The sequence below is a fragment of the Centroberyx gerrardi genome, chromosome 9 (genome assembly GCF_048128805.1).
Source record: "Centroberyx gerrardi isolate f3 chromosome 9, fCenGer3.hap1.cur.20231027, whole genome shotgun sequence".
Lineage (NCBI taxonomy): Eukaryota > Metazoa > Chordata > Actinopteri > Beryciformes > Berycidae > Centroberyx > Centroberyx gerrardi.
In genome coordinates, this window is record NC_136005.1 from 27,569,945 (window position 1) to 27,595,261 (window position 25,317).

The 25,317-nt window shown below is 41.8% G+C and overlaps 1 protein-coding gene across 5 annotated transcripts in view; it reads right to left on the bottom strand.

Moving 5' to 3' along the window:
• Positions 1–7,877: 7,877 nt before the first annotated feature.
• nlgn1 (neuroligin 1) overlaps positions 7,878–25,317 on the bottom strand; it is a 266,319-nt gene continuing 248,879 nt past the window's right edge. For all 5 annotated transcript variants that reach the window (XM_078285487.1, XM_078285489.1, XM_078285488.1 and 2 more), the window contains 7 exons: positions 18,508–18,693; positions 15,980–16,246; positions 15,001–15,362; positions 13,899–14,059; positions 11,015–11,171; positions 10,163–10,240; positions 7,878–8,480 (listed from right to left, as the gene is read on the bottom strand). In XM_078285487.1, the coding sequence (XP_078141613.1) occupies positions 7,878–8,480; positions 10,163–10,240; positions 11,015–11,171; positions 13,899–14,059; positions 15,001–15,362; positions 15,980–16,246; positions 18,508–18,693 (1,814 nt within the window). The remainder of the gene's footprint in view (positions 8,481–10,162; positions 10,241–11,014; positions 11,172–13,898; positions 14,060–15,000; positions 15,363–15,979; positions 16,247–18,507; positions 18,694–25,317) is intronic.

The following is a 25,317-nucleotide window of genomic DNA, read 5'->3' on the forward strand; positions in this document are numbered from 1 at the left end:
CTGCATTACAGGCTCTTTAAAACATACTAGTAATCTGATGTCGGGATTCAACAGAAACGCGTGTGACCCAAAGTTTTAAGAAACGCTACTTGGGATTGGGCTTGAGGTTCCCTCCTTGCGTGGGTTGAGATACAGATTTTAAAGGAGGGTGGAGTCATCCTCAAGTCTCAAAGTATTATCTTCCAGCTCGCATTTGGACGAGCACATGGCTGTACCTCTGTTCTCGATGAGTGCTTTTACATGCACACAGTAATCCAGCCAGCAGTTCAGATCCCAATTCAAGTCTTATTCAGGACAAGCTGTTCATCCCTTAACACATGAATAAACCCAATATTCCAAATATTGACATGGAAGGCAGACCGCAAAAAACCAACAGGGAAAGGTGTATAAAAGCCTCTGTATACCAGTTAATATCCCAGCTGAGCTTATTTAGGTTATTGAAAAAGTAGCATGGTATTCAAAATGAATATTAACAGCATATGAATGTCCCCAGTTGACGTTTTTTTGAAGTTTACAACTGTGGCAGCTCGACAACTTACTTTACCTACTTCTTTTTTTGGGAAAGATGTGAATGTTTCACCAAACACACAAACAAACGCATCTTAAACGCATTTTACGAATTCCCGTTTTCTCATATGGTCTAAAGACATTGAAATCAGTCCGTAGCTCAGACTTGACTTGTAAAGTGTAAAATCTGCAGCTGCTCCATAAACAATGAATGAGAAGCTATAGAATGTTTAAGTTTTTATAGTCCAGTGAACTTTAATCAATAGTAATGTTAGAAATTCTAAAAAACAAAGTAGACCCTTTTCCTTAGGAAATATTACTAGGGTGAGACTGATATATCCGTCGATATCGGTCTTTTATTAAATATTGGCTACCGGCTACATAAAAACAGTCTATAAAACCTGCAGTGAAATATTATTATTAGTATTTTCTTTGCACATTTTATTTCATTTAATTGTTCAATCATGTTTTTTGTAAATGAATTCTCCATTTAAAGGCATTAATGTATCACAGAGTTTCTCCTACAGTTGAATAGATGGACTAGGTCACCCTGCTTTAACCCACCTAAAAGAAGTCAATTAGTCTGGATTTCAGTGGAGAGTTTTAGTGCCCCATGATGATCTAAATGCTGTTTCAGAGGCTTTTCCACCCTGACAAGAATAAAACTCAGGGAGAAATACTCAATACTTGCAATTTTGTGGCACGAAAATTTAAAGACATTGAATATCGGCACAGAATATCGGCTAACGGCAGCTTCAATACAAAAATATAATTATCAATATCGGTCAAGCCCTATGCCTGGGTGTTCACATAGTCACCTTTTCCATCTTTCCCCATTCATTGTCTATGGAGCAGCTCAAGTTTTTGAATTCTGATGACAAGACAGGTTTAAGTCTTTGCCCAATTCAAACTGGATATGTTTTACTGGGGGAGATTATGTAATTGTATTCATTACCAACGACGTCTGTCATTTTAATCAAGTACAAATCTGCCGTGTGTGTAACTTTCACAGTAGTACAGAGAGTAAAGAAAAAATCCAGAGAAAACCGACTGTTTGGCAAGCTAAGAGTTCATCTGATTATAGCAATGCAGCCTTCTGGGATTACACACCTAGTAGGAAAAAATGACAATACAGGACCTCAGTAAAACTAATCCAGTTTGAATAGTGCTTTGGGAGGAAGTTTTCCGTGTTCGCAATTCCTACTGACTGGGCTGAGCTAGGAACCCAGAGGAATGACTTATACAAACTCTTAAAATTAAAGACCCATTTGAAGGAGAGCATCTCCCTTCTACTCTCATCTCCCTTCCATTTCCTCTTTCTTTAAAAAAATAAATAAATAAAAATAATAATTTAACTCAAAATTAACACCACTCTGAGAGATAGTTGGATGAGAGAGTGAAAGAACTGAGCTACTGCTATGGCACTTTTTCATACTTAGAGTTTTGAACTTAATATGTTAAGATGGAGAAAGAATAGAGGCTTTGCAGTTGCATCCAATTCTCCCCAAATCTCCTGGCAACCATGGCTGCCATGGCACCATCTTGGAGGACCCATTCAATAATTGGCTGTTCTAATAGCGGCTAAATATACAATAGCGGGCTAGAAAAAGCACAGCAGCTGACAAAAATACAAGTTGTGTGTGTAACTCCATAAAGTAGCGTTGAAGTTAAAATTCATGGTCTGATAAGGTACATTGGTTTCCAAATTTAAATTACTCATAGTCAACTGTTTTTAGCCCTTACTCGAAAGCACAAGTTGTAATTTGAGAAGTGTCAGCTCAGTTAACTTAAATAGCTGATTTCACCAAGCAATTGATGTTAACATTAATAGGCTATCTGTTAGTGAGCTAGCTGTTTAACAAGCTAGCCGACAAGTTGACATTATCTCAACACAAAATCGGTCAGATATCTCAATGATGAAATGTTAAAAAATTGTCAAAAATAGCACAGATATTAACCATGTCTATTCAATTCTGTTGAGATGACTTAGTTGTAAGTTCAGAAATGCAATCAGCTGTTCTCAGCCATTGTTATGAAGACCTCCAATATGGCTGCCAGAGAGTATGTCACCTGAAATGTCTCTATAGGAAAGTGAAGGTTCAGGAGGTGTACAAGTAATGTTGTAGTCCTATTCTTTGTTTATGCTCCTTTTTTGGCTGTTATAAAGAATGGCAAGTGTGTACTGTGTTTGTGTGTGTGTGTGTGTGTGTGTGTGTTAAGCGGGAGAACATTGTGTGACTCTGGTGGCCTCATCATTCATCTAGCATGCTACAGCTAGCTAGCGCTTCCCTTGCAATCAGTCACTAGGAATGCGACGGCTAGCTCGCCCTTCAATCTCTCATTAGAGATGCTAGGTCCACTCTGTTAGTGGGCGTTTCTGTCCAATCATTTATTTTCTTAGTGCTGTGTTTGAGCCACCTAGTGCATTTTTTCAGGGCTTTGCTAACAGAACTGTTCAATCACCAGGGATGCAACGGCTACCTAGCGCTTCAATCAGTCATCAGTGATGCTGAGGTCTACCATAGCTGACTCTCAATTTGTGCAGCTAGCTAGAGATTCTCTTCAATCATTTGTTTGTGTTATGACCATCTAATGACCATCTGGCCTGCTAATATAACAGTTCATGAGTCATCAGGGATGCAAAGCCTGCTGTCATTGACTTTCTCAATCTGTGCAGCTAGCTATCTCTTCATGGGTGTAACGTTAAAGGTCATAGTGTTTTTTTCCCCCAATGTTGCAGGTTTTCTAGCTTCTGTTACTCTTTCAATTTGTACAGGTAACCATGGCTTCTCCTCAATCAATTTTTAGGTATATTAAAGCTATTTAATGCATTTTTTCTTTCACAATTGTTTTCAATGGTGCCTCTTCTCCAATTGTTGATTGGATCAATTTCATCAGACTGTCCAAATCTTACATGCTAGAGCAATCTAGCAAGACTTGCTGTTCTGCATGTGCATGCTAGGACTGGCTTATTTATATTTACTCACCATGCATGCTAAAGTTTGCTAGCAGTTCCCACCATACATCAGGTTTGCTACAGCTATAGCAGCTAGCAATTTCCCTTTCTAATTGATCAAATATGTCAGGTGCTGGCCAGCACTTCTCTCACTTTATTCACGCTAGAGTTGGCTTGCATTTGTCCCTTATCATCAATCAGCCAACTGAGCTGCATGGCAAGTTCTTCATTAGCATTCATCCTCAGCTGTCAGCTACTTAGCATTGCCCTGCAATTACTTGACTATTTACCCACAGTGCAATTACATGTTTAATTCAATGGGTGGTTCTTCCTTTGCCCCCATGTCATTTCTCTGGAGAGCAGTGCTTGAATTGGGCTGATACACTGTCCCAGTAGTTCTGATTTTTACATGCACAGTGGCACTTACTGTGTACCAGCTCCTTGTGGTGCATTTAGGAACGCACAGGCACGTTGTAGTTTTTCAGTGTGTACTGGATATCCTGACAAGTCTGGCTTAATTACTCCTTAGATCTTGCTGCAAGATTGTTACCTCTGTCCTCTTGTTGGACCTAAAGCTGTATGGTGGGCTTGAAGTGCAACATGACGAAAAATGCAAGCATGTAGTGAGAGAGAATTAGCCTTTAGGCAAATTCATTCAAATGCCAGCTTTAACCTGTAAAGAGTACAATATTCATCCAAATGTGAAAAGCAGGTAGGCTACCCTGGCTCATATTTTAAAATGGCTGTTTTAAAATGACACTCTATCCCTTTAAAATTCCTTGGTCATTATATTGTGTTGCATGGGAGGGATTTTGCATTTCTCCAAATGTCCCTTACACTTATTGTCGTTAGGCTTTCCAGCCAACATCAGCATTTCATTTTGTTTCAAGGTTCTCTTCCATATCTTGTGAAATTTATTTCAGGCATTGGCTAGGGCTACAAAAACAAGGTCATGTTGCTTTTTATATGGGTCTAATAAATCTTGAGTCCAAGTGCAGGCAATCAGTCCGTTAGCCTATATACAATATCTTGACTATATTCCAAAACACAAGCCTAGGCCTAATTACTTAGCGTGTGGTTGTATGTGTGTGTGTGTGTGTGTGTGTGTGCGTGTGTGTGTATATGTGTATAGTGCACATGGATATGTTTGTGTGTTTGTATGTGTGTGTGTGTGCTGTCGATCAACTGTTTGTGTCTAATTTGCAGATACCAGCAGCTACTTCAATAAGACATGGCAGAGCTGGGGTGCGGGGCAAGCTGAGAAAGAACAAGCAAGAAGGCGGAGAGCAAGTGGCCTGGCAATACAACTCCAATATGGATTTTTCCCCAGTGTTGTGGTGAAAAAAATCTGAAATTCATGTTTTGTTTTTTTTTTGTTTGTTTTTGGCTTGTTTTTACAGAGAAATTTATCTCAAAATGATGAACAGTGCTTCAACAACAGGCAAACCCAGAAAAAACACAAAAAAACAAAAAAACAAAAAAAACAAAAAAAACAAAAACAGACCCTATAGCCCACGAGCGTGATATCTGATAATAGCCTTGGAACCTCTTTTTTGTTGTTTTTAATCCCAAATCAAGCCCTGTGGTTCAGTTCATCCAGAGAGACAAACAGTCTGGAGGTAACAGATGTAATTATTTTATTCAATTTAAACCTTAAGCCAAAAAGCAGCCCTCCCTCTGACAGATTAGATTGTATCCCCCCCCCCCCCCCCCCCCCCCACATCCAGCTTGTCTACCGCAGTGTTATGTGGGGTAACAGTAGTCTGCACTCATTATTTTGAATGACTGCACAGTGCCTGTGAGCGAGCCAGGAGGGGCAGGATGTATTCTCACAACAGAAGCCTCCACACATCTACGCTTTAGTGAAGGGAAAACAGGGAGACAAGCGTTTCAGTTTACCAAGTAGCATCTCTGCGCCGGCGTACAGATTTCTATATCTGAGCACAATAGGCTTGCCATCCAGGGTATTCCTCTCTCTGTCTGTTTTTGAAGATCACCATTTTACCCCCGCGGTGACTCCTAGCTCTTGAGCGACTGGATCCGACTGCAGTCTGTGTGTGTGCTGCCGCGTGACACATTCCTACTCCGGCGGTTAACGGCGCTAGCTGCCGAGGCTCGCTGTGTGCTCGCTAAAAAGGGGGCTGCACTGACCTAAAGATGTTAGCGAGGCGTGCCAGAAGGCATCGCGGCCTCGTATAAGACGGTGTACTGAAGGCGTGTGTGGACGCAAGGGGTGAACCATGCCGCTGAGTAGCCCGGAACTGACAGTCCAATATAAAAGATAGACAGTAGATACAGTAGAGAGTCGTCGGTATAAAAGGAGAAAAGGGGCAAAAACGAAAGCAGTAGCTCTTTAGCGCGAGGTAAGGAGGGTTGACTCATTCTCAGCTGCTATGGGAGGGCCTTCCTCCTCTTTCCCATAATGCAATGTGCCCTCCAAATATGGTCAACCTTGGCTGATGACGAAACCTCGGTGAGAAGTGGATCATGGGAACTCCTGGGTCGATCTACCCCGGACCTATCTCTCTCTCTTTCTTCCTCCCCCTTCCTCTCCTCCACCTGCTGCGAGTTTTCAGGCCAAACAGGATAAGAGCTCCTCTTAATGCGATCTGTCAGTGCTTGGCCTTGTGGCTTCTATTAGTCATTTATAGGCATTCATCATTAAACAGCTGTATAGAACCTGGCTGTACGAAAGGATAATAAGGGGAAAAGAAACGCTACGTAGCCCAGAGATTCACTCGTCTACCGGTTTCCTCTGGTTCCCTGACCCCTCCGTTCCTTCATTCCTTTGCTTCTTTTGTTTCGTCGCCATGGGCATCCGCGGCGTCTCGGAGTCGGTCACACAGACAGCGCTCCCTCCCAATTAAAGAAAAGAAAAACGGGAAATGGAATAAACAGTGCAGGTAATTACTTCTATACGGCAAAGTGGTCTTTGACTAGTAGCAAGAGAGGTGAGAAGTAAACCCAATAGGTAGAATAGCAAAGAACATTGATCTCAACTGAAGGTACAATGAGTTTGATTGATACAGTGTAATGTGATTTAACCACTATCAAAAAGTAGTACCAACACACAGAGTACAAAACTAGTCCTTATATGCCCAGCTCCACTCAAGCTATATTATGTTATGCACGAAAGTTTACCATATCCCCAGTCCCTCCCCGTCCTTGTCACTGTCCCCCGCTCACAACCCCACAACATCCACAACCCGGAACTACATTTCCCATAGTCCTGTGAGGGTGCGCGTTTCCTGTAATCCAATCAGGAAGTAGTGTTCCATCTGAAACTATTCCAATGCAAAGGGGGGAAGGAGGGGGGTGAAAATTATTCTTAATAATGACATAATCAGCAGAGCAGCCATCAAGCAGATAAATTGTCATGCGCATCGTGCTAAAAATATCCAATTATCCTTTGTCCCCCAGCTCTCTGTGTTGAAGTTGTAACTGCCAGAAAGCCGGTGGTTGGATCCCCGCTTCCCTCTGGTTCAGTCCTGCTGGCAGATTTGCAGTATAGACGCCCCCAGAGAAGAGGGCTTAAACAGCATTGGTGCTTAGTGTACAGATCTAGATATGTAAATAGGTTCTATACAATAAAATTGTTCCCAATCCTCAAAAATAAATGGATGAAAAGTATCTGTGACATTTTTTTTTTTCCTCAAAATGTTTCCGTTGTGCATACAGGTTTTCTTTTTTCTTGAAGTTTTCTGTCCTTCCTTGGCTCCCCGCTCGATTGTTTTTCTTATCTTACATAGCCTCCGTTTATGAAGTTAACACATGCCTAAATTGGTTTGCGCGGCATCTACTCTCTGCCCCACAAAAGAGTAATCTACAGTTTGATGCCACAGGAAAACAATATGTTTTCTTTCTTTTACAAAGCGCTTCCCTCTTCTCACCTCCGAGGCGTTTCTGATGCTCTATTCTGCTTCCAGATAATACTGTCAAGCAGTCATTTGTCAAAAGATCCCGAAGGCCATATCTGTCGCTAGAAAGAAAAAGTAGTTTACCTTGTTTTGCTGCAATACCAGAACAAAAATAATAATAAAAAAAACATCCTCCTCTTTGTTTTAGCTTGTGAGGTTGTTTTTCTTCAACTCCTTATTTTATCTGAAACATATTTTTGTACTTTTTTTTTTTTTTGCTCCTCGTCTCGTATTTTTCTACAAAAACATAATTATTCTTTTTTTCTGGTCCAAGCCCCCCGAACAAAAAAATCCCTTCACTATATTCCCTCAGGTTTTAACAGGGTATAGTAGAATCCCAGCGTAATTCCACGGGTGTCTGGCCACTCCGGGCTGGCTTCTCAGCTCCTGATGTATCTGTGTCTGTCAGCATGTCGGCCTTATGTCTCTGCGTCAGCGATAGCGTTAGCTTGTGCCTCAGCCATCAGAGTCCTGCCTGCATGGGTGCGTCCGCGGGGCTATACCCGGGTGGTGGAGTGTGAGTGTGGGTGCGGGTGGGGCAGGGTGTTATTCTGCCCGCTGCTGGGGAAGGTGTTGAAAGAGTGGAGCGAGGCGAGCCCCCCCATGGTGCTGGGGATCATGGTAATGGTGTTCGGCGTCATGAGCGGGATGTCGTCCGGCGAGCGCCTCATGGCCAGAGTGTAGTCTGGTGGGCAGGCAGTCCTCAGCACCACGTCGTGCGGGTGCAGGGAGTCCCCCACCCCCCGGCAGTCCCGGTCCAGGTCCGAGTGCTGCTTCATCTGCAGCGACATGATCTCCTCCTCCTGGGTGTGGGCCAGGTCGTTGGCGGCGCTCCGCTGGGGGCTGCAGCGCCGGTGGACGTCGTGCCGGCGCTTGTCCTTCTTGTAGTAGAGAGCGGCAAAGGCCAGGATGTTGAGGAAGAGCAGGGAGGCGCCCACGGCGATGGTCACGGACAGCTCGGTGGAGTAGTCGCGCTGGTCCACCAGGTGCGGCTGGTTGTGGCTGTCGTGGGTCTCGGTGGGGAACGGAGTCGGGTTGGGACGCTTGGTCACCAGAACCTTGGTCTTCGGGGTTCGGTTGGTAGCCTCCGGTGGGGGGATCTGAGGATAGGAATAATAATAATAACTAGGGATGGGATGATATGCTTATCTCACGATACAATTCGATACGCAACATGGGGTTCACAATTCGATACAACCAAGACACAATTTAATAAATAAAAGTTCAATGACAACAAAGTCTGACTGTGCAGATTTATGTTGATTTCTGAGCCACAAATCTTTCTAGCAATAGAATGTAAACAATTGAAAAATGTCATTACAAAGTGTAAATAATATAATTTGGATGGAGAGCTTATGAAATTGTGATGGGCAAGCTGTCTCATTTGTGATTACTACAGCAGAATAAAATGGAGCTAATATCACAATACGTATTGTCACATTTTTGTATCGCAATGTATTGAATTTCGATATATCGTCTCATCCCTAATAATAAGTATCAAAGTAGTTTGAATCCCTGGCTGGAAAATGTGGGTGGGGAAAGTGAATGAGTAACATTCTCACTTCCTTCAATAAGGAATAAGTGCTCCAGTGGAGCTGCTCAGTGGCCACCAGTAGAAGACTGTGGTTGTACTGGGCAGCTCCCAGGTCTGAGTGTGTGGAACTGAATGAACGTGAAGTAGGGTATTGCTTGAAAAGAGCATGGAGCTCAGTCAACTTTCCCCGGATAAATAAAGGCTAAACCAAAAAAAATGTCAACAGTGAAGGTTGCTTTTGAAATATAATGTATTGCAGATTACAAAATACCTGTTTAAAATTGTAATCCTGGAGCCCTGAATCTTAGTAATACTTTATTTTACTGCTCATTCTTTACAGTTGTGATAGTTGTACTCATACTGAATGTCAATGCCGCTACTGAAATTGGGTGAAAACTGAAATGTGTAGTACATTGTCTATTCTATGTCTTGCACAGTCTCATAGCACACTGTGAGGCACTATTTCGTCAATGTCCTGTACATTTATTCTGCTATTTTTGGTGATTAAAAGTTCCATTAGTTCTCATTATTTATTAATGTTGATTCATTCTTTTATTCAACCTGCCCTTCAGTCAGTCGCTTTAATTTTCTTTAGGTTTTTATATCTTCAGATGGCTCTTTGGCTTGGAGAGTAGGCTAAGAAGTGAGTGAGAATTATGAAACCACACCATACATTCCAGTTTCACCTGTTTATTATGCTGCATTCAGGTTCTGCCAGCAAAATCATAATTATGAGTTCAGTGCACATAAACAACCGAAAGTGGTAAATATGACTGGGAAAGTGGGAATTTTCGATGACACCTGATGTGCCGAGATGTGACATTTAGGGAGCGAACAGCATGGAAGCCCTGTCAACAACTGATAGTAAAAGTGATGTGTACGACAACTTTGGCTAATAATTAATACATCAATTGCATGACTGAGGTGAAGTTTCTCCTCTTCATTCTGCCACTGTTGCTCTGTGCCGCTTTATTCCAAAATACAACAGGCATTATCTTATTTCCAGCCATAAACACTTGAATATGCAACAAGTCTCATCATATCCAAACTCAGAAGCTTACAGAGAGCTCTTGAAGGCAAGATGAGACAACTGTCCCGCCAAATAACCACCTGAATATTACATTTTAAAAATTGTTTATTAGGTTTTATGGCTCTTAGACGGTATACACCCAACCTTGGCAGCGGAAGGGTTATTTGGGTAGTTAATTTTTCTTAAAGTGGTTGAGCTGCAGATGATTTAGTACCAACCTTGGTGGTGGTGGGGATGAGCTGGGTGACCTCGTTGAGGCTGTGGAGATGAGGAACCAGCTCCAGCCACAGGTTGACCTGGGGAGAGGACGAGAGGAATGTAATGGGACAGAGGATAACAGAAACAATAGAATTCAGTAGAGCAGAAAAGAACAGATCAAAAGCAATGCTACATCTACCAAAGGGTATGTGTGTGTTAAAGGGTAACTAAACTCCAAACCCAAATCTGTGGTGAAGCCTGACACCTGATGGTGAAAAGTGGGGTACTGAACTGGCCTTCTGCTATTGGCTGGTCTTTGTGCCCTGTCACCACCTGTTGTACTCTATAGAAGGTGACATCACCTGGCACAAAGACCAGCCAATAGCAGATGGCCAGTTCAGTACCCTACTTTTTGCCTGTAGGTGTCAGGTTTCACCACAGATTTGGGTGGGGTTTAGTTACTCTTTAAATTCAAATGTTAACCATCTCGACCCATCGTGATGAAAATGTAAACCTGACCATTAGCATGCCAGTATCTTACACTTTAACACGGTCCAGGAGCTTTGCTTTGTGTATAGCAAAGTGTATTACTGAGGTGCAAATTTTACTTGCCCACTAACCCACAGCTCATACCTTTCAGACCAACTAAGTGCAACATTTTCATCCTCACATAGAGTCTGAATGGAGGATAATGGAGATGGTATGAGGACAGCTGCCAAATATCCTCACCAGGCTGCTGCCCAAAATCCATAAATTCCACTGCAGGTTGACTTACATCAGTGTTCGGTTCAAAAAGGACAAGTATTAAACAGCAGACCAACATTAAAAACCATACATACAGTAACATGTGACTCTATATGACCTGACTGTACCTTGTTGGCGCGGTAGTGCTCCTTGACGCGGGGCTTCAGCCCTATGTGCAAGTACAGCTGATCTTTCTGGTTGTAGCGTGTCCATGCCACCTCCTCAAAGCGGTTGGGCTTGGTGTGGATGAACTTGGTGTCCTGGGGAACTGGCTGGTTTGGGTCCCTAGGAAGGAGAGTAATGCAGAATGGAGCCACCAACGTGAGAATTCTAGGACTGCTAAGATGTCCCAATAAGGTATCTGAAATGTTTAATCAAATCATCACAAAACACTAGACATTGATCTTGACAGTCAAATTCCTTGTGTGTGCAAACTTACTTGGCCAATAAAACTGATTCTGAAACTTGTCACCTTGTGGTTGTTATTATTGAGTGGGACAGGAAGAACTGAAGAGGAGCAGTCAGTGGACTGGACCTTTTGAGACTTGACTGGTTGGTTATTAAAATTTTAATTTTGACTTGTCATGTCACACCTCCCCTGGGCTAATCAGTGTCATTTTTTAAATGCCATAACGCAGTGGTGAGATGCATCATTCCCCCAAGTTTAATCAAAATCCAATCAGCAGTGTCTGAGATATTGTGTGTGACGGACAAACAAACGGATTTGGAGACCGATCCATGCTGCTCTCAACAAGCAAGCAGCAGTTACTACTTAGTGTGTTTTGAAGGTTAAAAAACTAGGTTTAGATATAAAAAAAAAACATACCTATAAATGCTATTCAATTATATAAATTCCACCTCTGTAGCAACAATAGTTTTGTCAGAACATTTCATTGCCCACACAATACTGCTTTTTGACTTTGTAGGACAGCAAAGTCTACTGCCACGATGAAATAAAAAAGCTCAAAAAAGCTACTATTTCTGCTCAAGTATGCTCGAGTATATTGTAAAATACAGATGATCACCTCAAATATGATACTGATTAGAAGCAAAGGTCTTAAGAAAGCCAATAACTTCAAAAATATTCCTTTATGAGTTTTACTTTCACGCCAGCAATCATTTTTCTCGCAGGTGTCACATTTTTCAAACGGTGCCTCATGTCTCATTTTGGAGTCATTTTGAACCTCTTTATACATAATTTATGCAACAGGTAGTTTCAGCCAAGGAATGTGTTTAGGTAGCAGATGCAATTCAGCCGTGCTGATAACTTTCATAAAGCCCATGCTTCATTGGCTGCTCTGCCAACTTTTGAGGCAACCAGAGAACTAGTGAGTCTTTGATTCTTGTGTATGTATACTGCTGTTGGTAACCGCTGAATAAAAGCCATAATACCCACAGGGGCGTTCTGTACTGTGAATGTTGGTACTTGGGTCAATGCCAACCCCATGCAAACTACCTTCTTATATTTAATATGTACAAGTTAGCTACAGAGCACATTCAGCATGGGATGCTGTGCTGAATAGACCCACTTACACTTAATCTAGAGCAGAATAGAGCCAGCCATGTGAGCTGTGGAGGCGCATTCAGACCCAGTGAGCGCCCCATTGTCTGAAAGCGGCATATGGAGCCAGCCAGACCTCATCAGGAACACGCTTAACCATTCAAAGTGGTGGCATAAATCTCCCAGGTACCCGGCGTTCCACGTCAATTTGGGGTTATATATGTAGATCATTAGTGTCTTTCTGTTCCCCTCAGGGCTATTGGGCAGTGCGCAGAAAGAGCCAATGTCCCCCCATTACGCTCTCGAAAAACAATTACTGCCATGACTATATGCTGAAAGGCAATGTGAGACAGAGGGTAGAAAAAAGGATTTTAATTTTGTCCCATCGAGAATGCCACTCTTCAGGCCACTACCATTAATTAATAATGTATTTGAAGATAGGTAGTGGGTATCTGCATGGAATACCAATTACCCTGTACAGCCCATGAAACACTATCACAGCTCACCATTCTTGGTTATCTAATGTAGGTTAATATTGAGCAAACCCAATTACAATGAAATTGCCAACTGGTACAGCACATTATGTGATAGTAATTGCATGTTGATCAAGCGCTTCTACAGTAATTGCCCACAAAAAATTTGTTGTAATAACCCATTGGCCGACATTTCACAGAGCAATATTATGCGTATGAATGCATTTTGAAGCTTGTAAATCAAGCTGCTCCATAGACAATAAATGGACAGCAAAATTTGTGTATCTGGAGAATGTTTGAGTTTATAAACCCAAATTAACTATATTCTAAACTGGTATATTATGAGATTGAAACCAAAAAATGTAAATGAATGAATGAAAATCCAACTTGCTGCTCTCCCTGTGACATTTACCATCTTTCCTATTTCATTCTCTATGGAGCAGCTCCAGACTACATTCTGATGACATCAAATGTTTGAGTTAGTTCTCAGCAGCCTGTTGCACCAGTTGAACGTGTGCTCAATCGTAACTTAGGGTGTAAAGTCTACACTAAATGTTACATTGAAATTAATTAGTTTGACACAATGCTTTGTGTTTGTTTAGTCGCACCATGGCGACTTAAGGTACATCTTAACTAGTAGAGTGTAAAGAGACTACTAACCAAAACATTGTCGCAGATAGTGACATTTTCACTTTCAATTTCTCCTGCCTCAATTAATGATAGCCTAAGCTAATATTAGCTATGCGACAGCGAAACTAGCTGATTTAACATAACCAAATTTTAACAAATAGGTATCCAGGCATTAGGATTAATTTGTAGTTTATCTCCCAGTGTCACTACAACCACAAACAGATATACATCTAGATGTAACTAATACAGACAGCAATAGCGACATTAAGATGTTTAACCATTCATTTCAAAAGGGTAAAAGCTATGTAGGCCCAATGCAATTCACCCTATCACCACTAGGGTGGTGATAGGGTGATATAAATTCAGTGATATTGGCCATTAGGAACCAAGGTTGTAGCCTCATCGTACCCTGTCTTGGCGAAGTTGGTCCAGTAGGTCATGACCACAGCGCTGAGCATCACGTCGTTCTTAGAAAAGTTGCAGGGAAACAGCTCTGTTGGTCCGATCATCGGCAGGCCAAACACGTATGGGATCTCATCCCCATGTGCCGCATCTGCCCACGGTGGCACCTAATGATCAACAGATGAATCAAATTAGATTAGAATTATTACCTTTATGTTACAAATACAGGACATCAAAAGGCATTATTTTGTGGCCGAGACACAATTGTTACTGTGATAATACACACAGACACAGAGAGATCAAAAGAAGCAGAGAAAATGTAATATTTTTCAAGAATGAAAGAGGAAAATGAGATACGTTTTTAATATTATTTTCCCTACCATTACTGGACCATTATTCAGAGAGACAAAACAGATGGGAGAGAGTGGGGTGAAAAAGGCTTTGAGCTGAATTTGAATCTAAAATGTCGAAGTACACGCTCTGCACCATAGCCTGTTGAGTAACAAGCATGCCAAAAGAATGGATTTCTGAACAAAACGTAAAAAGTATTATGAAGAAACTAGGAATGGCGTCACGGAAGCAACCGATACTGAGAAAAACAACAACTAACAACTAGAGGTTAGTGGTAACTCGAATAAAACTTTATAAAGTATTGCTTGGAAAGTAAAAACGATTCCCGCTTTGTGCCGTAAATCAATCTCCCTTTGTGCCGTATCAGATTTCCTGCCAAAACCAACTCGGTGGCTCATAATGCAAAATGCAGATTGGAGGCCGCTAGAGGCTGACAGCCTCTCTGTGATGGTCTTGTTTGTTTATGGTAATTATACTAATGTCTCAAAATTAATGTGGTCATGATTTATTGATGCTGAAATGCTACACGTAGCACCTTTAAACATATTGCATACAGGCAATGCCAAGTATGCTCTCTTACAGTCTATTACTGGATAGCTTTTCTCTGTGAGCTGTCAGTGAAAGCATTACCCAGAATCCACCAATCTGAAGATGGAGTACAGGTTTAGCTGCATTTTGTTCCTGTCTTATCACACTGTTAATTACCCAAAAAAGGAGTGGTAGCCTCAAATATTACCCAGAAAGCCAAATCGCCCACCTGTTCTGTCTGACAGTGGTGGTAGAAGGCGTAGAAATAAGTTGGCGACCCAAAGCTGGAGTGCAGGTCGGCTGTGGCGACGGCCGGCGCCACCCACTGGTGATCGGTGAACAGCGCCAGCAGCGTCTTCCGGCGGGTCTCCGGGTTGTGCCTGTCGGCCCAGTCGGTGTACATGAACTTGATGGTCTCCCGCAGGATGTCTTTGCCCTCCGGGTAGCCGTACAGGTCGTCCACGAAGCTGGACACGGCGTAGTCGAAGTCGTTAGCCTGGACGCCGTTTTCGTTGTCCACAATCAGCTCCACGAACTTTAAGCCCTCGCCCTGGTTCACCCCCAGCATGATGTCATAGTTCAGGAACTCACCTGTGAAGGTAGATGCAGCGCAGAAATAGTTGCGAGAGTACAGAGAGGGAGAGAATTTGTTATTTAATGACTTCTCAAAAATCAACATTTGAAATTGGAATTAGTTGTTGAAAAGAAAAGAGATTCTACTGCCTTAATAAAGCAGTAAAATCTAAATTATCAACACATATCTGAAAGTATAACAAGCATGCACAGAACAGCAGCGCATGTAATATCAACACATTGCCCATAACCAATCAAAAGCCCAAACACTCTCACAAAGTACTGACTTATGCACTGTTTGTTATTATGCCATTTCTTCCCAGCTGTCTATTGCTTTCACACTTTGTAACCCTTGTTGGTCTGCCTGCTGTTTTTAATTTATGCCCATTGCGTTTTGTGTGCATCACTAAATTGCCCCCGAGGAGACAGTTAGTTTTCCATGAAGAAAAAACAAAACAAAAAATAATAATAATAATCCGTGGGCGACCTGTCAAAAATCTGCAGAGGTTTTCTGCAATCCTTGTTTCATGGAGTCTCTATGTCACAGTGTTCGGCAAATCGCGGATAACTGGGAAGACCTAAGCAGTTCTCCGTACGAATAATTGCGGTGAGCGTTTTATCGTATTGACTCGCACCTTGCTCCATGAGTATCTGAGGGTCGTCGGGTATCACATCCCCATCGATCACAGGTCCGAAAGCGATGTGGTAGCGGGCCGGCTGGATGTCTTGATCCACCAGCTCCTTGTAGTGTTTCCTCTGAAGACACTCCACGAGTTCCACGGTGTCCTGCAGGTTACAGCCCACCTTGCGGGCCAGCATGCGGGCATACTTGGCCGGCTGGAAACTGACCGCCCAGCTCGATAAAGCCGTGCCGCTCTGGGCTATGGCCCGCTGGAACAGGCCTGGAGACGGGACGAAGAGGGGAAGAGTGGGAATGTAGGGTAAAGGAATGCGCGAAAAGGAGCAGATTCACAAGCTTTCAAAAAACGAAAACACCTATCCTCGAAAATCACAGGGCATCAAACTCAGCAGACACACAAAGTCAATGGAGAGAAGACAAAAACAAATGATACAGGAGATTGAGATGGAGAGGAGTGAAGGTCAGGGTCTCAAATTAACACCCGTCAAGCTCCAAAAGCTGGCAAAAGAGCTAGCGGATAAATCAATAAGGATCACTCACCAAGGCCGCTAACTTTTTGAGACGAAAACATTTGAATACCTTGGTTCGATACAGTCTTTGGTCTTTGCCTGTTCTCAAACTTCGTCCCTGCTGAGCCAAATTCTTTTGGTGAGCTGAAAAGTTCATTTCGAACAATGGTGAGGAGTGCAGGCCTGTCACCGCAGCAACTCTACGGGTCCCTTGCCTTCAGTTTGCTGCAATAGTCAGCAATAATGTGTGTCACTATGCTGTTTTTTTGGTTGTGTCTGATCTGATGGAACACACTGAAGGTGCAGTAGGCTATCTGCCAGACGCTGGCTTTTTTACATATTGATTTTCAAATTTAAAGGGAAGGTTCAGCAGTTTTATAAGCCGACCCTATTAATCACTAATCAAGCCCCCTCTTAGAACGTGCCAAAGGTTTTTACATTAGAGCTTGCGTTTCTGTGAAATCTGCAACCACATTGTATTATCATTTGTTGGCAATGCTAGCACAAGTCAATGGGGTATGAAACCATACCTCTTATAATCACTTGCAAGCCATTCCATATACTTCCATAGCTGTAGTAATAGGAATACGTAATAGAACTGTCTCAAGGATTTTGAAAGAAGTGGTTTCATACCCTATTGTCTTGCACTAGCATTGCTAAAAAATGCTAACAGGAGGCTGGTGCTGATTTCTCAGAGACAAAAACTGATGTAAAAATGTTTTGAATGTTATAGTGGACGTGGTTAGTGATAAATAGAATAGGCCTCTACAATCACTGAACCTTCTCTTTAAACTTTAAAGGACTGAACTGATAGGTTGGTGTCAGTTTCACCCCTGTGTGTCCTTTGTGTGGAAATACTAAGTTTACTCAAATTAAAGTGCATGTTACAAGATCAAAACACTTTCAGACCTTGTTGACGGCACTGTAGTGTTCACAGTATCTGTGCATTGTACATTTCAGCTTCTATTTCTCTGCTATTATGTAGTAGACACTAACAAAATGTAATAAAATTCAACACAGTTTGCTCTGTTGCTCCCAATAGGTTTGTCATTTGTGCAACCTTGACTGAATATTTACTCATCAGGTCGTTACATGTCCGAGCAAATAATTTATTGCTAACACTGAGAAACCCAGCGCCCACTCTCCCTCTTTCTTGCAGTATTTGTGACTTCTAATTTACTGTATACTATTATTTCCAGGTAAAAATATGAAATATAAATATAAAATATACCCCTTGGGTTTGCAAATGATTGTAAGCTCTCAGCAAATTCCTGCTGAGCAAGGTCTCCTGCAACTGCAAAAATTACTGTCGGGCAGGGCTCGACAACAGATGCGTCTAGGCGTGTGTGTGTCTGTCTGTGTGTGTGTGTGTGTGTGTGTGTGTGTGTGTATGTACGTGCCTGCCTGCTTGCAAGACAGACAACAACCCATCCTCTTCTTCATGCTTGGAAAGCCTAGCATAACAAAATAAAGCGAGGGCAAACCACAGTCTGGACGGATGCTCATAGTCAGCTATTTCTTCATTTGCTCTCAACTGGTATGAACACCAGAGAAGAAGAGTGCAGACAAGTCCATCATGCTTAGCTAAAGTTACAGGGACTGGAATCAGATTTATTTGGACCAAAATCTCTAACCTGGCAGGATGACAGGTCACCAAAACTCTGTCCAATAAATGAGCTACTTGTGAGTCATGTGACTTTTGTTTACAAGCTCTGGTTCACTTGTAATTGGGCAGTGAGAACCTAAACGAAACAAATACAAAAATACAACAAACATTAGGTGTGATCGCACCCTAGACCCAGGTTTTGTAAAGTCTTTACAATTTTTTTTTAATTGAAACCTGACAGCACAAAGTGCATGAAGTGATGTAACGGGTGGTTGACAGGGATGGTAAGAAAGGATGGTTGCAACACTGATAACCTGGTACCTGGCTCAAGGCACGCAGGAGTCTTCTGGCCACAGAAACACTAACAGTTTTTGATCTTACCTTTAGTGGAGTTGCTCCAGCGATTGCCCTCAGAGTAGTGAGACAGGGTGAGGAGGTTGACACAGGAAGCTCCGGCGCCTGAGCCGAACACGGTGATGCGGAGCGGGTCGCCGCCGAAGGCCGCGATGTTCTCACTGGTCCAACGCAGAGCCTGGATCAAGTCCAGCAGACCATAGTTCCCCTTGGCCGCCTGGTCACCTGTACTCAGGAATCCTGCAGAAGAAGACGGAGAAGAGAGTTGACGTTAATTTTGTCCCATCTTTGTTTTGTTTGACCCAGCGATGAGTCAGGTAATGGATTATGATTCCGTTGTCAGCGATAATATTACAGTTATCAATAAATAAAGGAAATTGTTACTAGATCCCACCAAACTAGATCCCACCATCATCCGCTGATCGTTTTCCTCGTCCTCTCGCATGCTAGACTAGATGAGAAATGGTACAAAAGTTGACTTTCTCTAGGTGGAAACATTCGCTCTACTTTGGGAAAAGGACGACAGAAACGTTGGACATCAACACTGTTTGGTTTCCTGATCGTTCATAGGAGAGAAAACTGAGTTATCCGGATTTTTGAGGGTAAGAGAGGATGCAATCAAAGATTTTGAGGCTGTAACGGAAAGTAAAATAACAAGTGGTGTAGCAAATTACTGCTCTCAAGGTATAATAAGTAAAGCACATGTATTCCTTTTGAAATGAGTAGCAAGTAATGAGTCATACATTACTTTTTTGAGTAACGAGTTACTTGTAAGTACAAGTTCACTGCAAAGAAGTTATTGACCTCAGACAAAATATGCAGGTGAGATAATAAACCAGGAAGAAGGAAAACTAGAAACACGATGTAAACGACAATGAAAGAGAGATAAAGGATGATGGCCAGGCCAGGAGGACAGAGGAGGGGAGAACATTTGCTAAGCTAATCTTATTACTATCTAATTACACTGTAAATACAGAAAAAGGTAACTTAATCCAAGAGTTACTATTGATTTTGCCTCTGAGGACAGAATTTTCATCACAAGGTGAATGAAACAATGTAAATCTCAATTCACTCTTCTCGGATAGACAGAGACAAATTGAGAGTAGATGCAAGGTTGTATGAAATATCTTAACACACTTTTCCTTAACAATAACAATGATCTGTGCTGATTTCAGATGCACACCAACGCACCAATGTGGCGGATGAATATGCAAACTTACTGTATGTTAAAAATCTTTTACTTTCATGGATCGAGAGTTAATTACGCCCCACAAAATGGGAAGCGAAGATCACCGGGGACAAAACTATTTCATATTTCGCTTATTTTCTTTTTGATCTCCTTGATTAAAAAAAAAAAATCTACTTTTGGCCCATCCGGGCATAACTGTCTGTAGATAACGAGGCATATTTCTCCGTTGTACAAGGAAAACCAACAAGCCGGCTCTTTAATAATTTGCTGCAATAAAACAAGAGTTATTACCCCATAGAGCCACTTAAAGTGTGGATACGCTAAATATAACACGGACAGTCTGATTTTGGAGGGGGACATATTTAGATCTACAGCCCAGATAAAACTTACAGTAGGCTGGTGAAGAGATAGCACCGTGCATCATGAGCATAGTCTTATTCAGAATGACATGGATTTGTTATCTTAAAGCGAAACGACAGTAGTTTCCCATGTATGAACGCAATAGTGACAATAGATACAAATTGGATGTTTCAAAAGTTGTCTGCCTTTTGGTTCGGGAGCCAAAAAGCAAAGAATAAAGAATAAAGATCGTTCATTACGCGCTCCTTCCTTCCCCTCCTCCTCAGTATTCACCTATCAGCCTGATGGCAAGGTAAATTAGAGCAATTTTGTAAAGAAAATATGGTAACACTTTCTATGACTACCATGTCTTTAAATGGACACTCATAAGAAATTCTAATGCACTCATAATGCCATACGACCGTGCTTATAAGAAGAAAAAATGCATTATATTAGCACTCATAAAACAATATAGATATAACTTAGAATGACTACAAGCTTCTTATGAATATTTAGGACTAGCTGTATATCAGAGGTTGTCTGACAAGATTCAAATGTATTATAATGTAATTATAATAAGTATAATGTATTATAATTGTAATTCAGTGACTGATTTTATGCTACAAAAACACAACAAAGTATTGCGCAATATGTCCTCTTAGTATACTAAAATGATCCATATCTCATTGTTTGTGTTAAATATAATAATGCATGTTAAAGAAACCATGCAACATCATCTGTTACATTTTATGTCTTCTAATGCATCTAAACTTGAGTTTTTATTGTTTTCTTTGTAGATCTTAAAACACGCAACATTAGAAGTAACACAAATCCAACATTCATAAGAAGCTGGTACTTATGATTCATTACAAGTTATATCTGTAATGTTTGATGAGGGCTTATATAATGCATCAGTAGGCATTATGTGTTCTTATGAGTACATTATAATTCCTTATGAGTCCCTCCTATACCCACCTCCTCCACTACAGTACCTCTACGCCACTGCTTCTCTCCTCGCCATCCTGACCTCTGTCCATCTCCATCTCAACCTACCCCCTCCCCCCCTCCACCCCCTCTTTCCCTTTTGTCCAATTAAACCTCTCAGGTACCCGATGATCAATGTGGAAAGAGCCGCTGCTGCCACCGCCGCCGAGGTGGGATTGTAGTTCTGACGAGACGAGGGGAACCCAAGTATACCCACAGGAGAGGTAGAGCAATTTCATGTCCACTACACCCCCCACGCCTCTCTCTCTCTTTCTCTCTCTCTCTCTCTCTCTGTCCCTCTGATTTACATGCTAAAAGCTCCATTACTTGCAGTAGGCATCCTGGGAACCCCCCATCCTTACTGCCCCTGTCCTTCCTTATGTTCTTATTCCTTACTGTGTGGTGACTAAATGGCGTGCTCATTACCACGCTGTCAGTCAACAGGGCGGTCCATTTCCGCAGGGATGCACTGAGGCCACATGTATGGAGTAAACGTGTACTGCAGTAGTAAGTTGCAGTTAGGCATGACGTCGCCAGTGCAGATGACCATGACTTTGTTTGCCAAATTTGTACATTTTTCTTCTGGCAAACTGCTCATTGGATGCACTAGAATTTGCCCAATATAGGTTTTTGAAGGATGATACTGATGTTTTGGATTGAAGTTGCAATAGCTGATATTTTGCTGGAATTCAATATGTTTAAATTTGACAATTTTCATGCCAAAAAAAATTCAAAAAAATTCCAAGTATTCAACGTTTCCCTCAGACTTTTATTCTTATCAGTGTGGAAAAGCCTTTTTTGGAAACAGCATTTAGACCATGGGATACTACTCTTCATTGAAACCCAGAATAAGAATAATAATAATAATAATATTAAAACATTCATGTATACTGTGTGGATTGTGGTCAAAATGTCTCATTAGAATCAATTCAGTATAAGGGCTTCCCATGAACAACCAGTGTAGTATTGATCAATTCTACAATAAATATGTAATCAGTCAAACTGCATCATATCCATCATATCAGAGGTGGACCACGCTGACTGGACCAGATCTGATTATTACAGCAATAAAAGGCCAATATCAGCCTCATATATTGGCAAAGTCATATATCAGTAGGTATACAACCTCAGTATGTATACAAGATTCATACTGTTCATAACACTTAACCTGAAGTGTATCGTGAGCCATCATGAGTGTAAGCCTAGCGGCACTATTGTTTTATTCTGATCACATCAGAAAATGACATGCATTACAGTATATGTCACTACAGCATATATTACCGTATGTAATGGGATTGATGTGACTGTATTATGAGATGTACAGTATGTCTATGATAGCATGTCACGTTCTGTTATAATACTCATTAAAATGGCTTTATAATGCCTTATAGAGACTTCTGAATGACATTCAAGCATAGTATAATAAATCCTGAAACGCTAAATTGACAATTAATACATACTAGTATTGTGTCTTCTAATACTCATGCCAGTTAGAGCTATATAGTAGATATCCACACACACACACAGAATGCAAAAAGCTTCTGTAATATATTTTGTCATAATGTCATCAGTGCACACACACACACACAAACACACTCACGCCCACCCACACACACACACACGCACGTCCCTTAGTCTGGCAGGACTGTTTAATTGAGTTCATTCATTTTCTATTTCCTTTCCACTGGCTTATTTATTTATTTGTGTGTTTCTTGATCAAAGTCTAATCTTGTGGAAGCACCAGCAGCCATCTACAAGAGAGATTTTAATTGATTCAATTTAGCTGCGGTGCAGGGATAGGCTGGCAATCACAAGACCGAGGCAGGAAGAATGATTAGCAAGCCAACAGTGGTGGGGCAGCGGGGCAGAGGCGCACACACACACACACACACACACACACACAGGCACTCGAATGCACGTCCACGCATAGACGTGCTCAGATACAAAAAGACACACATGCATACACAGATGCAAGCAAACACACAGACACGTTTGTATTACTATACTTTGAGGACCTTCCAGAGACTATTTCCATTCCCTAACAACCTCTAACCCTAAACTAACCATAACCTTAACCAGTCAAAACCTAATCCTAATTCTAAATTTAACCCTAAACCCAAGTCCTAACCCTAAACTGACCCCTTAAAGAAGTGACAACGGGCAAAATGTCCTCACTCTGGTGGATTTTTCTCATAAGGCTAGAGGTAGAGGTTTTGAATTGATTTTCACTCACTTTCATGCGTCACAGTTGCTGCACTTTTGCCTTGGTAATGCAGCAGTATAGGACAGAGGATTTACAGACACTTGGTCCCGAACACCTAGATATGGCAGTAAAGCTGCAAGTAGGAATGCTCTGGATACTCCATCTAAACGTATAGGATACGTTTAGATGGAGTAACCCAGCTACTGGCTATACTCTGGTTAAGGTCTTAATTCAGGCTGTTTACTTGAACCTTGTGGTTAATTCTCCTTGTTGCCATGAATAAACCAGTTAACAGAATATTCCCCCTCCCTCTTCGACTTATTAGCTTACTTCTGACACAAGAGAGAGATGTTTCCATGCCACAGTAAGTGTTTAATATGGGAGTAAACCAGGCATCTTAACCTGGTTTCTCTGAATCAGAGTATGGGCTTACCAGGTTATTCTAACCCAGTTATGATGCTTAGGCTACATGCATCAACCCAAAACCAGGTTCCTTGACTAATCGGGTTACAAGGGAATTCTCTGTGCGTACGAATGTAGCCAGTGATGATGAGACTCAACAAGCAGTTGAAATGGAGAAGCAAAGAAAGGTACTTCGTGTACCAAGCACACGTAATCTATCAGCTACAGCCGAATGCGGTGAAGGACTGGAGTTTCTTTCTGAACATAAAAGCAGAGGAGAGGGAGGAATATGAGTGGGAGAGGACAGGGGAGAAGATAGAGGAGAGAGGAAGAAAGAAGAGGAGATTGAGAAGAGGGAATACGAGGAGAGAGTAGCAGTTAGTTAGGTAGTTAGATAGTTAGGGGAACAAGGCCAGACTGCGACCAGTTCCACGGTGCATTTGTGGATTAGCTGCCTTCCTTTCTTCTATGGGGAAAACAGGAATGCTAGGCTAATGTTAGCAACTGCGCTGTTAGCAAACATAGCTTATAGCATATTACACACACACATAGAAGCACTGCTTTTACAACAATGTGCTTTGTCATAAAACGCTAGTATGTAGTCATTGTAGTAGTCAAAGTCGATGTAAACTAAAAAATGAGTTGTTTGACGTTGTCAAACAACTCATTTGTATGCGAAGAGGATTATAGGAGATTCAAATTGCAGCTAAAGTGTGAAGGTTTATAGTTACTGGTAATTTTTCACAATGATACAACTTTTAGTTAATTTTATTATTCATATACTGCTCAATAAATGACAGTGTTGTTTGTACAAAAGGATTTTTTACCACACCATGGTGAAGTTTCAAAGGGTCTGAAGGGTCAGTGAAATGAAATGGCGTTCACGGTGAGTCGGCGTGTCAGAGCAGCGTGTACGGAGCCAAAGCCTTTGGCGCCATGCAGTAAATATTCAGCGTCATCGCCCTTTAGGCTCCCATTAGGCCACACACACGCTCTATTTTCCTCCCCTATGCAGGATAGATCATATGTGTCAGTGTCTGAGGTTGGCTTAAAGCCACAATCCGTGATCATTGAGACGGCGATATGGCCGCCTGGCCTCTAAGCTCCCTGGGATGACAACACAGGGGTGAACCCTGATCCAGGAATCGAGCTTTTATCCCCGCTATCTCTGTCGAACCAGGGAGAGAGAGAGAGAGAGAGAGAGAGAGAGAAAGATAGACGAAGAGAGAGATGGGATTTTTTTCTTTTTTTTCACACATCTATTTTTCACAGTCATGGTCTGTATACCCTAATCCTCTCTCTGTTCTCTCTCTCTCTCTCTCTCTCTCTCTCTTTATCTGTCCTCCTGACTCTTGACGCCTGGAAAGAGAGAATAAAAAAAGAATGAAAACCAGAAGAAAGAAGAAGAAGAAGAAAAAGGGAAAAAAAACACTTCATCGGCGGCATACAAAAAAGGCTCACTGCATGTAGGCAGCACTGAAACCGTGGCGGCGGATGTCTGTGAAGGTCCGTCAAAACACACACAAAAGAGAGAGGAGGAGAGAGAGAGAGTGTGTGTGTGTGTGTGTGTGTGTGTGTGTGTGTGTGGACAGGTTATTTTTTTATTGCTTTCTAGAGTGTGAAACGTTATTGGACTAGCTTTTATCATGGTGACTTGCAGGCCATGATAAAGCAAACAAAAAGAGCTGGAACATAGAAACCTCTGCTACCCCTTGACACTCGATTTCTCTCTCTCTCTCTCTCACAC